At 44.1% G+C, this 18,194-nt stretch overlaps 1 protein-coding gene across 7 annotated transcripts in view; it reads right to left on the bottom strand.

The window, feature by feature from the left end:
• Positions 1-18,194, bottom strand: part of CHKA (choline kinase alpha) — a 61,356-nt gene that overhangs the window by 33,024 nt on the left and 10,138 nt on the right. For 6 of the 7 annotated variants that reach the window (XM_067748056.1, XM_067748055.1, XM_067748060.1 and 3 more), the window contains exon 2: positions 3,796-3,907. In XM_067748056.1, the coding sequence (XP_067604157.1) occupies positions 3,796-3,907 (112 nt within the window). Of the gene's footprint in view, positions 1-3,795; positions 3,908-6,683; positions 6,842-18,194 lie in introns of those variants that run through there. The other variant, XM_067748059.1, reaches the window with a different exon arrangement.

Raw genomic sequence — 18,194 nt, 5'->3', positions numbered from 1 at the left:
TAAGGCTGGCCTATGTGAAACAGACACTGAATTCTACTGACATTCACTGTTTTAAGATCACACCAATATTTTTATATTTAATAGTCTCCTGCAAATAATACCGTGTGGTGTGGCAGTTTTTCGAAGCTGTGTGTGTCTTACCTTGTTTTATTCTCAAAAGGACCCATTTTCCCCCTTGTCCAACACAGGACTTTCCATACGCCCTAAAATTAACACAAATCCTAAACAAAACATCCAGGGTACAGCTGGGAAGTCTGCTTATGTCTCATCTTATACAGAAATGGAGGGGGGTGGCAGAGATAGCTGTTTGTGGGACAGAACTGTGGGCCTTAAACCCAACCAGGAGGTTTTACCTTGGCCTTCTGCTACTTAACCCTTAGTGAACTGCACCAGAGAGCAGTCATTTCAGGGCTGCTATGGAAATAAAGGAAGTCAGACATCTCGCAACACCAAGATGAAGAAAAACAAGAAAGTCGAGAAGCATCTCGTTATTTTAAACCAAGTTACTTGTAAATGTAAATCAAAAAATTACTGCTACATAATATTTGATCCTCACAGAGGTAAAAAATTCCAAACCTGGAACGAGGAGGAGAAAGGGAAAGAAGGGACATACTAAACTAAACCAGTCTATCATGTAATTAAGCAAAACAGCTAAACATTCTGAGAAAATACGTAAGTCTATCACTATGTGCAGTCATCAATTAACATGTTTCAGGGAAGGAGCTCATTCTAATCCACCTTGAAGGATGTGACAACTGCATGGATATGGCCAGTTTAGGAAATACCAAGTTGTATTTGTACAAACGCACATGCATGTATAGGGATGTGTGTGTGTGCTCTCCTCTAAGTAGAGGCAAAAATAAGGAAAGCATAACATTTGATTTGCATGATATTTCTGTCTTCAATCCATGCATTTATGAAAGTAATGTGACTTATTATTTGGGTTCCACAGTTGCTCAGCCACGTCTCTTAATTAATGCGAATCCTGGCAAGTTACTATCAGTTTTGGCCATTTCTGGTGAAATCCCTGGCACCACGCCGTGAGAGCTCAACTTGTAAAGTGCACGGCACCGCCGTCGGCCTCGAGAACTACTGACTGCTTAGTCTCGGCCCCTTACTTTCCTTCTCACTTAAACTGAAGTTCCTGTTCGGAGTTCCTGAATTTCTTCCCCTCCTCATGTTGCCAAAGTATTCAAATGGCCATTAATGTCCGAAACTCTAACTGGCAGCGAGTGCCCCTGCCAAACCCCAAAGAACTTGGGAACCAAAAATACTTGAGGCTGTAGGTTTCATGGTTTTACTAAGTTCAAACTTCAACAAGATAGTGTACTTGAGGGCTTCCCTGGTGGCGCAGTGGTTGAGAGTCCGCCTGCCGATGCAGGGGACGCGGGTTCGTGCCCCGGTCCGGGAAGATCCCACATGCCGCGGAGCGGCTGGGCCCGTGAGCCATGGCCGCTGAGCCTGCGCGTCCGGAGCCTGTGCTCCGCAACGGGAGAGGCCACAGCAGTGAGAGGCCCGCGTACCGCAAAAAAAAAAAAAAAAAAGTGTACTTGAACTAGGGACTCAATCAACTGAGTAATTATATTGAAAACATTGAGTCCCACCTACAAAGCAAAGGAACAGCTTTTTTCTAACAAAAATGAGTTTGTCGCCAGAGTCAGGTGTGAGACTGTCAGTCGCTTGCTCATTATCCATCGTGTGAGCTACTTGCCTGCCTTTCCACCCATGTGCTTTCAAGCACAGCTTCTACTCTTCATCAGCAGATGCAGTTTCAGGAATGGAAACTAACAGCCTAGCAAAAATAGAATTGAGAAGCTAAATCTAGAGTGCTGACCCCTCCTCCCCCATTAACTGCATGTAAAACATACTCTGATCCATTCGTTTGGTAAAAGTTAATTCCACTTTAAGTGGCTTCAATTCTTCTCTATTTTTCTACTGAGTTACCTAATAGTCTTTTTCCCCTTAAAAATAAATAGGGACATCGAATTCTGTTCAAATTCTATTTCCAGACATTTCTATTGCACTTAAGTACTATCAGGTAATAATTCTAGACTGCTAAAATTTCAAAAAGGACAAAATATTAACTACTGATGGTGAATCTTTATTAGGGGAAAAGAAAACTGCAAGGTCACGGCCTGCGTTGCAGCCGGCTGTTACTAAGTTAGCTGTCCTTAACAGGGCACACGTGCCAGCCAACGCAGCAGCCACCAGCTCCATGTAACCACTGCAATTTAAATTAAGTAAAATTACTTAAAATTTTAAACTCCATTCCTTGGCTGCACTTGCCACTTTTCAGGCATATGAGGGCCGCAAGTGGCTGGTGACCGGCGTCCTGGACAGCATGCATCAGAGCATCCCCTCACCTCCACAGGTCTCTGCTGCTCTCAGGGCACAGGGCCTGCCCCCGGCCTAGGAGGAGCGCACCGTGCACACTGAAAACGCTCCTATTTAAGTTGAAATAGAAACAAAGCCTCCATAAATCAGATTTAAATAGTCTCATATCGCATGCAATTCCAGCAGCTAGTTATTAAAGTATTTTTAAAGGGTTGCTTAAATGAAAGCACACGAAACGAATGGGCAGAAATGGGACTTAATTGTTACAGAAAGTCCTCAGAGAAAAAAATAGCTGAAGGTTGATTTCATTAAAAGTCCCAAAAGGACATTAATTGGGTATAGTTCAAGAACTGCTCTGAAACTGCAACTTGATTAAATAAAAAACTGGACTTCATGGTAAGCACAGACCCTGTTCTGCTTGTACACTGTCAGTCGGGGGCAGGGTCGGCCGTCAGTCAGCACGTGAACCTAATGCCAAAGTGGCCTCGGGTTTCCTCAGACACGCTAGCTTGTTCCTAACCTCAGACCCTGACCACTCTCACAGCTGGACAGGGTTAAGGGAAAATTACCCAACGAAAAGGTTCAGTCACATCATGACAATGTTTTTAAATGAGTTAATATCCAGAGTGCCAATTTTAACTTTAATATTTCTAAACATATAATCAAATCATCACGGATATGGACATGACCTGCTTTTTCGACTGAGCTGAAAGAGACTAGTCTTAAAAAAAAAAAACTGAGTGAGAAAACTATTCTCCGTTTCATGAAGGTCAAAATGGGCCCTTCCAAGGAAGATTTAAATGGGTATCAAAATTCTACCACAGAAACATACACATTTATATGTGTGGTCAGTAAAATGATAAATTCATGGTATAGCTTTTTTTTTAATCCAGACATTTGGGATATCCTATAACTGGTTAAGACAATTCAACAAATAAGGTACTTTAACTGATAGATTCAATTATTTAAGTAATATAAAAATTTAGAAAGATTAGGAATCTAACAAATTCAAAGTTTTAAAGAAATCTCAAAGGGAGGCAGTTAATAAATCCGGCTTCACTGAGCTCACACTTTTCCACTGGGACTATCCTGTAAACCCTTTTTGATGATGCTCTCCCCACATTCGAATTTTACAACCTAAGTCTGAGCTGAACATTTCAATGTGTGGAAAATCCAAGCATTATCCAAAACTATTAAAGATTTAACCAACATTGTACTTCCTATGGATATAAAGCTGGATGTATTTGTACTAGTTTACTAACAAATAGTTAAGTAAAGACAGAATTTACTTAGAATATAAACAAAAAACCAAGTTGTGCAGCCCAATTAAAGCAAAAGCAATATATTTAAATAGCTCTTACACCACCACTAACATATTTTAAGTCTCTTCCCCGGTAATCTGGGAAGAGGATGAGAACTGTGACCAGGCCCCTCCCATCCCCAAGCAGCCGAGGAACTCACCATCTTTAGAATTGCACCGTACAGCCGCAGGAGCACCTTCCGAGGCTCGTCACCAACGGTGGCCAGAGTGTCGGGTAAGGAGCACTGGAACAGCATGTTACTGAGGCCACCTCTGTCAGAAACAAGAGGACCGTAAGGATCTGTATTTTGAAAGCAAGCTAAATCGCGTGTGGATGAGAAGTCAGGATCCATCCCACAAGAACTGTCCTCATCTAAGTCTTCATTTAATCTCTCTGGATACTAGCAACATAAATGATTAACTCCGCAGTTCTCAGATCAATTCCACGAGTCACATTAAAAACAGGCAAATTCCGGATCTGTTCTTCTAGGACAGCAATGGGGGGAGTTTTTATAATTGCATGTGGCATCTGCCTCAGAGAGTGACAAGGAGCGAGGAGACCCTCTTCAGCCCTGGGAATGGGGGGAAATCCCAGATGCCTCCCTTCCAGCCCACATTCACGTATGATCCAAAATTCCCATCATATACCCATCACTGCCAGGTTAAACTCTTGGGGCAATACTTAAACCATCTCCTACAGGACTTTCCACTTGAAGTGGAAAGATCCACCCCTTCTCAACCAGGTTTGCCTAACAGCCTTTTCAAAAAATTTGCAACATTAACAATTACTGGAGCTCTCAGAGCTCTCAATACCCTAAACCTTCTACTGTGACTACCAAAGACAAGCAACAAGTTACAGGGGACGTTTAAACAGGAAAGCATAGCCTCGGGGACAAATCACCTGCCTGGGTTGGAAATGATTAGGTGCAGAGGGTGGTTAGTTAATGCAGGGACTGGAGTTAAATGAACACAAAATACTGTACAATTAGGAATTCGAGACCAGAGGCACCTCATCTGTAGTAGACTTCAGAGTCCCCCAGTCCTATTCATAGACAGTCAGTAAACTGCAGGGAACTAATTACATAAGCAAAGCACCACGCTGGAAGCTCGGGTAACACAACACTGAAACAGGCTCTGGTCCCTGCCCTTGAGCAACTTCCGCTCCAATGAAGAAGGCACACATAAAACTGTAAGACAGAATTCAAAATCATGGGACAATGTCTGAACCAGATACTTCAGCAAACCCTGAGTCTACACCTGCCTGTCAGATGCATCAATATCACACAGCAGTACAGGCGCAACTTGTGGAGAAAACGTTATCAGCAAGGTGGACCACAGCTTCCTAGAACGACATCCCCCAGTCACAGAAGCCAGCAGCCTCTTTCCCTGTTCTATCCACTGACAGTCTTAGTGAGGCTACGTTCCCCAAAGTGAGGCTAAAAACGAACCTAAATTGCATCATCACACGCCCAGTCAGACAGGGATCCTGAGCACACAGTGACAGGCACCGTCAAAAAATGGTCCAGGAGACAGAGTTCATTTTGTGTGAGGAAGAAAGATAACAGGGAGAACGTTTTATCTGGAGGTTGTTAACGCTGCTGCATTAACGGTGCCACAAAAATGCTCAAAGTTCCACCCCTGTGGCAGACACTCCCCACCCTCCTGGGTTAGAGAACCTGGGCTGTGCTCAGGCAGCAACGTGTCTTGCGTCAGGACTCTACTTACCAGCTGCCTCTACAGCTGGCCGGGCCTGTGCGACCAAGTCCTGGCAAATAAAATGTCAAGGAAGTGTCTATGTGGCTTTTGGGAAATCAACGTCAGACATGCTCACGCGCTTGCCCCCTCTTCTCCATCCATCCTGCTGTGTGGACCGAGGAGACAGTGGTGGGTCAGGGCTAAGCTACTGCCTCTGGGCTCCAAATTCCCACTCCAGTTCTGCTGTGATGCTGGGCTGGGACTCTGCCGATGACAAACCTCCTTTATCAGCTGCTCCCATTCATCAGGTTCTGGCGGCAGACGTGTCTGCTGGCCGCTCCTGCCCGCGTGCTGCGGCGCAACCCGCCCGTTCCCATCCTCACTTCTTTGGGCGACCCCAGCACCAGCCTCAGGGTCCCCAGCAATAGCCAAGCAGTGCCCTCTCCCTGGAGGTCGGGATCCCAACCCTGTGGGCCCCTCCTCTCAGCTTCCAGGTTCTGATCACCCCAACCTCTTCCCTTGTCCCCCAGCCCCAGGAGCCTGCTTCCTGCACACTTAGTATTCCTTATTTTAATCAATTCTGTTCCCTTTTTGCTTTTTTGGTTCTCCACTGCCTGTTCACCCAATTTCCTATATTAAATCCTCTATGGCTGCTGAAATACCTAGTGGTGTTTCCATTTTCTTGCTAGGATCCTAACTAGCACAAGTGGCCAGAGCTTCAGCAGCTTCTTAGATCACGAGATTAACGGCCACATCCTAGAAATAGCAGAGCGGTTAGCTGAAAGGAGTCTGCATCCCCACCAAGCCGTGAAGCCGCCACACCTGCTCAGCCTGGCTTCTCCTGGACCTCTTTAATGCACAATGGAAATCAATTTCTATGTTGTTTAACCACTGTGACTCTGGGGCCCTCTGTTATAAGCAGCTAAACCTAGTAGTAACTGATGCAGTGTCACCACATCCACTTACTCCTGTTCTTCCAGTCTGGAAACTCCTCACTCTTCTCTGCCATCTAAAAACTACCTACTGGGCTTCCCTGGTGGCACAGTGGTTAAGAATCCGCCTGCCAATGCAGGTGACATGGGTTCGAGCCCTGGTCCAGGAAGATCTCACATGCCGCGGAGCAACTAAGGCTGTGCGCCACAACTACTGAGCCCGCGCTCTAGAGCCCGTGCGCCACAACTGATGAAGCCCGTGTGCCTAGAGCCCATGTTCCGCAATGAGAAGCCCATGCACCGCAACAAAGAGTAGCTCCCGCTCGTTGCAACTAGAGAAAGCCCGCGCGCAGCAACAAAGACCCGACACAGCCAAAAATAAATGAATAAAATAAGTTTATAAAAAAATAAAAACTACCTACTGTTTAAAACCAAGTTCCAAGGGCTTCCCTGGTGGCGCAGTGGTTGAGAGTCCACCTGCCGATGCAGGGGACACGGGTTCGTGCCCCGGTCCAGGAAGATCCCACATGCCGCGGAGCGGCTAGGCCCGTGAGCCATGGCCGCTGAGCCTGCGCGTCTGGAGCCTGTGCTCCGCAACGGGAGAGGCCACAACAGTTAGAGGCCCGCATACCGCAAAAAACAAAACAAACAAAAAAGAAACAACCAAGTTCCAAGTCCAACCTCCTCAACAATCTTTTGCTGTCTTCCCTGCTAGCTCCTGAAGACAGGGGTCACGTCTAACTTCAATTCTCAAGGCCCAGTGGCCCCAGATGGTGGATGCTCAATAGAGATTTTCTGAAAATGACAATGATCCACAGCACTCTTCCAGAACCTCCCTTCTCCAAATGACCATCTTATATTGTTCTCTAATAGGCTGGTGGTCAGCCTTGGCTCTCTAATTTAGACTGTAAGCTCCCCAAGGGACAGTCCCCTCTTCCTGGGGGAGGGCATCATGTAAAAGAAAAGCCACAGGCTTCAGAGCCAGGGAGCCGATTCAAACCCTAGTTCTGCACTTACTAGCTGTGTAATCTTGGGCACGCTGCTAAACCTCTGTGACCCTCAAAAATGCACTCCTCTGTAAAGGAGCAGCACTTAAATCTAGTCACTGTAAGACCTCAGGGTCACGGAGCCCTGGGGCCGCAACGTCCTGAGCACGCAACAAGGGTGGGGTCATTCCATCCTCCCGACAACCTACAGGGCAGTGCCAGTACTGCCTCCATCACACAGAGGAGGAGACAAAGCAAGAAAGTGGCAGAGCCACAATGGAAGACGGCATCTGGCTCCAGAATCCTTGCTTTTACCCTCATGCTGAGAGACGGGACACAAGCAGGAGGGCACCACGTGCCATGCCAGACACACAGTGGTGCTGCGGGCACCGCCATCCATCACAGGAGCCCGACGTCAGGACGGGTCTGTACTAACTTGCATAAGACAAATGTCTCTGTTCCTGTGGCTGCTGTCACTTACGATCACAAACTTCGTGGCTTTAAACAACACACAGGGCTTCCCTGGTGGCGCAGTGGTTAAGAGTCCGCCTGCCAATGTGGGGGACGCGGGTTCAATCCCTGGTGGGGGACCTAAGATCCCACATGCTGCACGGCCAAAAAAGAAAAAAAACCCATATACCAAAAACCACTGAATCCTACAATTTAAGCAGGTGAACTATGTGATATGTGAACTATATCTCAATGGTTTAGAAAGGAAAAAAAAAATCTCATTTTTCTTCACCAGTGAAACTTGTATGTGCTTCTACAGAAACAACGTTTCACAGATGTAAATAAAAGTCATTTTAAAGAGTATTTTTCAACAGCTTATTTAAAGAAAAGCAATCATGGCATCTGGGAACCTCTGCCAGGAATAAGGACCTACTTTCCCAGGAGGCAAGCTAGCTGTCGACCCCAGCTCAGGAAGCAGGCAGGCGCAGAGACAGAAGGGCAGCCTTCTCCTTTCCCCTCCACTCAGGCCCGCGCCCCAAGTGCATGGCTTGTCACAAGGGCCTGCCACAGCCAGGCACAGCCAGCACGGGCTTCTGGCTACCAAGCAACAGGACAGGCATGACATCAGTTAAAAGCCCTAGTTTTCCTTCCTGTCACATACTCTCGAAAGCTCAGTCCACGGCGAGAGCAAACAGATGAACTACTGTTCTAAGCTGTGTTAACTTGATTCAGTTTATCCCCAGAGTCCCAAAGAAGGAAAGCAGGCCGGCTTGGCCACAAACAAGCCCACAACCTGGAAATCCTTCATTTCTTGTATTATCTGTAGCCGCTCACCCAATAGGCCCTAGTGGGAAGAAGTAGAACATGGATGATTTTTAAGTGACAATCAAAATAAATGAAACAATGTCATTGTCACAGATGACCCAAACTGTCAGAAAACACCTAGAAAAATGTCAGACACTAATGAGCTAAATAATACGACTAGGAAGAAGATACGATGGGAAGATACGCCACAGAATGACAGCAGAAATACAACAGCCAATTTACCAGGGGATTTGTCAAGAATATCCTTCCAAGTAAAACCCCAGGAACGCTCAAGGATTCCAAAGAAGTCTGAAACTTCAACCTTTTTACCATGTGGCAGAAGATCTTTATAATAAACATACATGTCATAATTAAACTTAGGAGGCACAGAGATACTCACATAAGCAAAATATCAAATAAGATGAGAATAACGTATTTATTTCATATTCAACATATGTAAGCAAGCCATGGCAGGTAGGACACTGAAAAGAGAAGTCACTGCTGGCGGGAATTCTAACCAGTGCCCTAGGGATCCAGCTGAGTGTGCGTCCCTAATCCTCACCCCACAGGTCCCTCAAACAGTACCAATGGAATAACGAGCAGAACACAGAGCTGCTTTTACAGACTGCTGATGAGATGCGAAAATCATAATTTCAATTTCTCTTGATATACAGCTTATCAAGAATTAACTTACAATTGAGAATAATTTGACTCATCAAATGACAACACACATAGAACATATAGGATATTTGAAAAGAAACCATGCAAAAACAAAGAACCAACTCCAAACTGAAGAACCAAAAGGCTAACTGGTTTATATGCTGAAGAAAATGGATTTGTGAAAACAGAGCCACAAAGCAGTTGCTTGGTAGTGCTGTGCTGCTCTTGGCACATTCAAGATCACCTACACACCACAAGTGACGAAGGACCTGGGTGACCTGGCGTATTTTTTCAAACTCAATTAAGTTTATCAGTTGTTGAAGCAACTAAAGTAGGCTGCCTTAACGTGTATTAAATTGTTTGACTTTCAGATTTTAAAAGCCAGGTTCCAAAAAGTTGTGTGTACATGAATCTGAAAGACCCCCCCAAAATAAAAAAGACAACTACTTTCCCAAATTCTATTATTCAAATATAACCACTTTGAACACTGTAGTATATATTTTTTCTTGTCATTTTCCTAAGCTCCTTTTCCCAATTTCTTTCTTTTTATTAAAATTGGGATCATGGGGCTTCCCTGGTAGCACAATGGTTGAGAGTCCACCTGCCGATGCAGGGGACACGGGTTCGTGCCCCGGTCCGGGAAGATCCCACATGCCGCAGAGCGGCTGGGCCCATAAACCATGGCCGCTGAGCCTGCGTGTCCGGAGCCTGTGCTCCGCAACAGGAGAGGCCAGAACAGTGAGAGGCCCACGTACCGCAAAAAAAAAAAAAAAAAAAAAAAGGGATCATGGTGAATATACTGCTCTACAAAGTTCATTTTCCACTTATATTATGAGCATTTTCCCTCAATTCAGCATTAAAAACATCATTTTTAATTGTGCATGGAATTTCACCTTAAAGATACAGCATGGTTTAACCAACTGCCTAATGCTAAAGACAGAGTTTTCCCATTATTTTTTACTTCTACACACAACTCTACAAATGTATACCTATATGTCAATCTTTATGCACAAGATTGCATAAATCTTGAGGAGACCCTTTAAAGCTGGGTTTTCTGGACCAAAGGGCACTACCATTTTAACATTTCTTGATGCCTACTGCCAAAGTGTCCTAAAACAGAGCCACACCGGTTCACTCTTCACCTGGCAGTGGTGTCAGAACTCCTGTCTCATATCTCGTTTGACCTGTTTTTTAATCAATTAAAACCTGATATTATCAAAAATATAATTTTTTAAACCATTAAACTGCTAGTGAAGATAATGAAATTTTTTAATGCTTCAAGATATACATAAAGTTAACAAATGGCATGAAATATTTTAAAGTTAAAAAAATTATTGCAAAGGGAATATTTGTAAGTACATCAATAAGGGAAAAATAGTTAATGAAAATAAACTATGAAACATACTGAAAGTTAGCAACTTTATTTAAATGGATTTCTTGATGTACGCCTTAGTGATTCTATGCTAAGTAACTTCCCCCCAAACTGATAAATGTCAATTCTTTACCCACCTCAAATGAAGCGATAATTAACTGCACTAATCATTAAGAGGAGAAAATAAAACTGGAAGATGTAAAACAGCAGATAATCTAAAATTTTAGTTGATCCAGAAACGGGTCAAAGAAACTATCACAGTTGGCATCGCATTGATTGTAATTTTATTTATTTATTTACATTTTTAAAAAAGAGATTTCCCTTTTTATTTTTCAATTAATTAATTAATTAATTAATTTATGGCTGCGTTGGGTCTTCGTTGCTGTGCGCGGGCTTCTCACTGCAGTGGCCTCTCCTGTTGCAGAGCACGGGCTCTAGGCACGCGGGCTTCAGTAGCTGTGGCTCGAAGGTTCTAGAGCTCAGGCTCAGTAGTTGTGGTGCACGGGCTTAGTTGCTCCGCGGCATGTGGGATCCTCCCGGACCAGGGCTCGAACCCGTGTCCCCTGCATTGGCAGGTGGATTCCCAACCACTGCGCCACCAGGGAAGCCCGATTGCAATTAATTTTAAAAGAACCCTGAAAAATTCCACAAAATCATTTCAAAACAAAAACCACTCCACGAAACTAAGATCTGGCATTTGATGCTACTTCCTCTCAAAGTTCCTCACAGCAGGAAATATCATCACGCCTTCCTGGTGTGAAAGGTCTTCTTAAAATAGAAGCCTAGATGACAACTGGTTACCTACAGTCAAACATGAACCAAAGGCTCCATGACTCACAGGATTATTAACCCCTCATACGTGAACCACCCTACTGCAAGTACACCTGTCACAAAAAATGCTCTGTTTCAGCACTTAGACCAAATACACAGGTTATGAAAGACTTCAAAATTCTGTTCTAAAGATCAGAATCTTACTTCAGAATGAAACAGAATTTTAACACCAATGCAAAATGGCGGTTACCTCTGGGCAAAAGAAGGGAACCCGAAGCCAAATGTTCAGATTTGATAAAGCTATTTTATTATTTTCAAAACTTTATTCTTTACTACTTTATAAATGTAATTTTTAATAAAGAGAGGTTGTTTCACATAAAACTTTATGGCATCTCATACACAATCACCAGCATATACTATAATGAACTCTTCTCAAAAATCAGTTGGTAATTTAGTATATGTATAAAACCAAGATCACTGGAAGCAAGGGGAAAAAAGGCGCTGGTAAGGGCTTCCCTGGTGGCGCAGTGGTTGAGAGTCCGCCTGCCGATGCAGGGGACACGGGTTCGTGCCCCAGTCCGGGAAGATCCCACGTGCTGTGGAGCGGCTGGGCCCGTAAGCCATGGCCGCTGAGCCTGCGCTCCGCAACGGGAGAGGCCACAACAGTGAGAGGCCCGCGTACCGCAAAAAAAAAAAAAAAAAAAGTTGCTGGTTAAAAGATCACAATGGGTCAAAGCAACAATAATCTTGTCCAATATCCTCTCAAACTCAATAGGGATATTTGTTGGGGTCTGTGGAGATCCTCTGACAGAGGGCTCAAAAGATCAGTGACATCTTCAAAAAGTTAAATGTTGAGTTACCAAATGACCCAGCAATTTCACTCCTAGACAGATACCCAAGAGAAATGAAAACATATGTCCTCACAAACACTGAACACAAATGTTTATAATAGCCAAAAAAGGGGAAGAATCCAAATGTCCATCAATTAATGAATGAATAAACTGCGGTGTATCAAGCAATGAAATATTATTCAGCCATAAAAGGGAATGAAGTACCAATACATGCTACAACACAGATAAACCTAGAAAACATGATGCTAAGTGAAAGAAACTGGTCACAAAAGGCCATGCATGTTGTATGAGTCCATCTATATGAAATGTCCAGAAGAGAGAAATCCATAAAAAGTAAGTAGATCAAAAAAAAAAAAAAAGTAAGTAGATCAGTGGTTGCCAGGAGCTAGGGAGAGGGGAGAACAGGGAGAGAACGCTAATGGTACAGGGCTTCATTCTGAGGTGATGAAAGTGTTCTGAAAAAACAGCAGTGATTGCCGTATAACTCTGTAAAAATACTAAAAAACACTGAACTGTACCATTTAAAAGGGTGAATTTTATATTACGTGAATTACATCTCAATAATGCTGTCTTTTTCCTTTCTAAACCAGTGATAACTTGCCTTAGTTTATTAAATCAACCATTCATTGATTTATTTGAACCTATGAATGACCGTCCTCTTAATATTAAGCTCCGTGTGTATGATCCATGGCAATCACCATTTGATTAAAATGTGCTCCCAAGTAGTGAACACTTCCAATGAAACTCTAGACCCTAGGAGAAATCAAGCCCTCAAAAAGATGCCTCTGATTTTAGGATCTGGAAAAAGAAGCAGCATTACTACGGACTTTGGAATAAGAGAAGTTACCGAGCTTCAGGAAACCTCTGTGGTTACACTGGGTTTCCAGCTTCCCACACCTACCTGTAACTCTATTTGGAGGTGGCACCTGTCCCCCACCAGCACGACCAAAGGTGCTTCCCTCTGGTCCTGGCCATACACTTCTTCTTCTCCTCCCCACGTATCTTTCTGCGGCCTGCTCCTGCAGCCCCCCAGTTTGAGGCCTGTCAGGGAGGGCTCACACACACACACACACAGCCCACCGCCTTCTCCACTCTCCCACGACCTGGTTTCCACAGCCCAGGCACCTTACACCATCCAGGCCATTGTCAAAACCATCAAGAGAAAAGATTCCAGAATAAAGCCTGGGGAGGGAAGGTTTGCCAACACTGGCCTCCCGTGCCCTTTGCCCTCCTCCTGTCGATTGGCTCACTTCAGTGCTGTTCATAATCTCTGGACTTTTCAAAGTTTTAAAATTATGCTTCAGTAGTTGTGAACATCTCTGAACCAGGTGGCTTCCACAGTACTCTTTATGCAGCATCCTGAATTCCACCCCTGCGCTGGCAGGCCAAACGCAACGCAGGAAAACTAAGAGAGGAAGACTCGGAAGAGATGAAATTTCCAGTAGCCTATGTGCAGGGGAGAGCAGTAAAAGGCCACAACCGTAACTTCAGGCATTAATTACCTGCCATCGTATGTACACCCTACAGAATCCTACTCACCCTTATTCACAGTCCAAAACGGACAAAGGGTGACTCACAAACCAGGTCTGTTCGCAGTTCTCATCAGTAAAACAGGGTCCCTGAAAAGGTCAGACACCTGGGGGGACCCCTGCCTTCTCCACATGACTCGTCTATATGAATGTCACTTGGCCCTGGACTGTGACAGGATGCCTGCCTGCTGAGGTTTCTAACCCATGGGAGCACTGACTGGACCTCAGGGGAGATATGCCACTTGACTTTATTACTTACCTAAAATACAGGACTCGTCAACACGCTCAAGGTCATTTGAAGTCCTTGCCAGACATCATACTCTCAGGATACTTTTGCACATACCTTGCAAGCAATAGGTACTATGGTAGAGAACTGCTTATCACAAAAAATCTGGGCAAAAATAGAGACAGGTGTATGTTATCTCTTCCTAAACTGAAGTGCACACCTGAGTGACTAGCTGAAATAACCATCATACTGTGTTAGAACTAGACAGGAGTCACCACTTATTAACACTTTAACTCCTGGTAAGCTACTCAGCCTCTCTGAGCCCCTGGGGTTAAGAATTCCTCTCCCTTGGGGCTTCCCTGGTGGCGCAGTGGTTGAGAATCTGCCTGCCAATGCAGGAGACATGGGTTCAAGCCCTGGTCTGGGAAGATCCCACATGCCGCGGAGCAACGAGGCCCGTGAGCCACAACTACTGAGCCTGCGCATCTGGAGCCTGTGCCGTGCAACAAGAGAGGCCACGACAGTGAAAGGCCCGCGCACCGCGATGAAGAGTGGCCCCCGCTCGCCGCCAACTAGAGAAAACCCTCGCACAGAAACGAAGACCCAACACAGCCAAAAATAAATAAATAAATAAAAATAAATTAAAGTAACTTTCATCTTAAAAAAAAAAAAAAAAGAATTCCTCTCCCTGAGGCTCACTGCCCAGATTAACGTAGTACCTGAGCACTTAATGAATGGAATCTTTTATTACCATGATAAACTTAACAAAGCAGAAGTTCTAGCATTCAAACTGTCCTGAAAAGATCAAAATGTTATTTCAATTAAAATATAACACTATATGGCTATTCAAAAGAATAAGGTAGTTCAATGAATACCAATATAAAACAGTCTCCAAGACACAGTGCTGCTTTTAGTGCAAAAAAAGTGATCTACTGTTAAGTATTAAAGAGGGAGGGGAAGCTACACATTCTCAGCCCCTCGCACAGGGCCTAGCACATTGCAGCTCTCAGTGTTTGCTGAAGAAACGAATACACCCACATATACTAATGTATGCATGACATCTCTCTGGAAGTGCTTGCTTCTAGGGAGAGGCGCTGGGGTCAGAGGTGGGAGAAAGACACCCTTTTGTAATGTTTGAATCTTAAAGCCAGTACACTGATTATCTACTCAAAGATTTTTTTTCTTTAACAAAATGAGCAAAAATAACCCTTGTTTTTTTCCAACTATCCTCTGTAATCCCTTCACAAATAAAAGGAATGAATGCTCAAGGAGGGAGCTATCCCACTCAACTGACCTCCTGGTTAATCATCAGGTCGGTATGAAGTACCATCCTAACCACAAGATAATTAGAGGCTAACAAATAAAACACTCTTGTGGAAAATCTAAAAACTCTTTGTACCTCCCTCCGTTCCTGCCTTAAATATAGGGTGGCAAATGTGATGTACCTGTTCATGTTTCAGGCCCCTCACTGGCCTGGGGCCCTTATTCTGAACATGAAATATCACTACAGAATGCTAGGGAGGTTAAGACACACACAGAGGAACTCAGATGTGAACGGCTTCCAAGGCAGGCCAGGGAATGTTCTTAATGCTTAAAGTAATACTGCTTTTTCTTATTTTCACACTTTCTCTTAAAAAAAATTAAGGAAAATGTTTAGTAACTTGGGCTCCAGTTAACTGAAACTTTCCTGCTGATTTCTCTACTCTAGTCACAAACAGATAATACCCTGTGTACGTTTCAGGATTTTTAGGCCCAGGCCTCATTTTCAGCCCTGAACTGCCTGACTGAGCCCTTTAAAAAGCCAAAATGTTTTTCACTGATATCAATCTATAATAGTAATGATCAATTTGTTTCTTGGTGACTTTTCCAACCTTCAAGTTTAGAGGCAGTTCTAGGTTTAGGCAAGTTGATTCTCACCTCCCCCAACTCATCTTTTTCTACGTTAGCCCCACTGTTCCAGAACCTGAAGCGTAATCCTTTCCAACAGAAGTCGACTGTGTTAGACAGTGAAGCATCTTGGGGAAATTTACATGTTACCTAAACACAGGACAAACCCCAAAACCCTGGTAAGGCACAAAATCAATCAAGATCCTCTTAACTTGCTAAGAGGTCACTACAATTCAAACAGGTTACTCTCACATTTGGGATAAAGTACAGTTAATTTCCAGACTTAATGGCAGTGGAGATTTTCAAGGAGGGAGATGAAAATGAACATTTCCCCGCCATGAGGCAAACGAGGTAACACTCCTGACTTAAAGGTCTATCAGCCCTGACTTAAAGGTCTATCAGCTCATCATTTATGGCACAGCTGTACTTTACCCAGGAGGTCAGAGGTGGCAAGAGGGCTCCCCACTCAAATACAGAGAGGACTCAACTGTAACGCAGGGAAGCAAAGGAAGGTGGCTGGGCCACAGCAACTGTAAAAACTACCCTTCCAGCTCCCCACCTTCTAAGGCTCAGTCCTCAGGGTGGGACCACGGTACGGCCCTTCCCTCATCACTCCCTCTCCAGCCACGAAGCTGCAGGGCAAGATGGCATCTTGGTTCCTGGCCGCTTCACAAATCCTCCCAGACTGTTCATCCACCTTGTGAAAAACACCAAATGCTACTGGCAGGTGTTGGCTATAAAAACTATCATTCAAGTTTGCTTGCTCTGAAAAGTTCTCATAGATTGAAAATATACTCCATGTGTAGAAAGGAGGTCAAATCCAAGTCAAAGATAAGGCCGAACAGTCCAGTAGATGTGGTCCATTCATGCTGTGTTGTGTGTCACTTTAACACGGCAGCAGGAAGCTGGTCTACACGGGGCAGGTCCTGGGCACTTGGGAATGTCACACCCTGTGCTTCAAGTACTCAGTGTGTGACAGGAAGTAGTTGGTAATTTTAACTACAAGTGATAAAGTGAATGCAGGGGAGAGAGCCTCTGCACTATTGTGTGCACTCTCTTTGCCCCACAGAAACAATTTTTTAAGTTTTGGAGTAAAATCACTTCACTAGATAGTGGTCTACTGTATAACATAGTTTTTATTTTAGCAACATGTATTTAATACAAGTAGCTTTACAAATGGCTTGTATCCTTTATTTGTAGACTTATCAGGTCTTTCCCCATTCTACATGGGGAAAATGCATGCTGTAGTGATACAACAAGTTGGTGAAGTGCCCAAGGTCTTGAAATATGCCATTCCTCACGTCACACATCTAGATTACTTTTTTTCCAATATTTAAGTTGAGGTGAAACACACATAACATACAATTTGCCATCTTAAACATCGGTAAGTGTACAGTTCAGTGGCATTAAGTACATTCACATTCTTGTGCAACCATCACCATCTTCTACCTCCAGGACTGCTCATCCGATAAAGCTGACACTCCGTGCCCTTTAAACACTAACGCCCCATTGCCCATCCTCCAGCCCCGGGCACCCACCAGGATACTGTGTCCCTATGAATCTGACTTCTCTAGGGACCTCACAGCAGTGACATCACACAATATTTGTTTTTGACTGGCTTATTTCACTTAGCAGAACGTCCTCCAGGTTCAGCCATGTTGTAACGTGTCAGAATCTCCTTTTTATCAAAGCTGAATAATATCTGATTACAGGTATATGCCACACTCTGCTCATCCATTCATCCATCAAAAACATCTATGTATTTTTAACCATTTGGAAAAGGAGTCCATCTAGGTGAGTCAGCTCAGACAACGAGAAACCTGAGACACTGCCTGCTCCAGAGAAGCCTTTAACACAAAGGTTTTCACCTGCTTAACTGAGATGGGAAATTTCTCGTCTGCACCTAACCAACTGTACTTTGCTGAAAACCAAAAAAGCCACTGAAACCTCTGCAAACTGTCCACAAGTAACATGGCGCAAAGCCCAGCACACACAGGACTTAATCTCCCTAAGGTTCAGGGCCTGCAAGGAAAATAGAAGACAGCGTAATATCAAAAGAGCTACTGAATTTAGAGCACAAACAAGAAAAAAGGAGACCTTTGCAAAATTTCTTCTAACCATCTAAAATTCAACTTGAAACGACCACAGCTCAGGGGGAAAAAAGCACTTCAGTAAAATGACAGCATAGTACACAGTAATCAGGAACAGGTGTCAACTCCCAGCTCTCTCAACACCAAGTCTACAGGCACAGTTACGAGAACAGGCTTTGTCCCAGGTGGGCTGCTGGCTCTGCAGACAGCTGCATGGTCTTGGGCAAATTACTCTGTAAGATGGTGTAAGAGTATCGAGTAGGGGTCTGTGAAGATTACAGGAGATAATGTCAGTTGTTTATTATCA

Source organism: Pseudorca crassidens, chromosome 9 (genome assembly GCF_039906515.1).
Source record: "Pseudorca crassidens isolate mPseCra1 chromosome 9, mPseCra1.hap1, whole genome shotgun sequence".
Classification (NCBI taxonomy): Eukaryota; Metazoa; Chordata; class Mammalia; order Artiodactyla; family Delphinidae; genus Pseudorca; species Pseudorca crassidens.
Note: the sequence above shows the minus strand (reverse complement) of the source record. Positions and strands in the feature narration are given on the sequence as shown.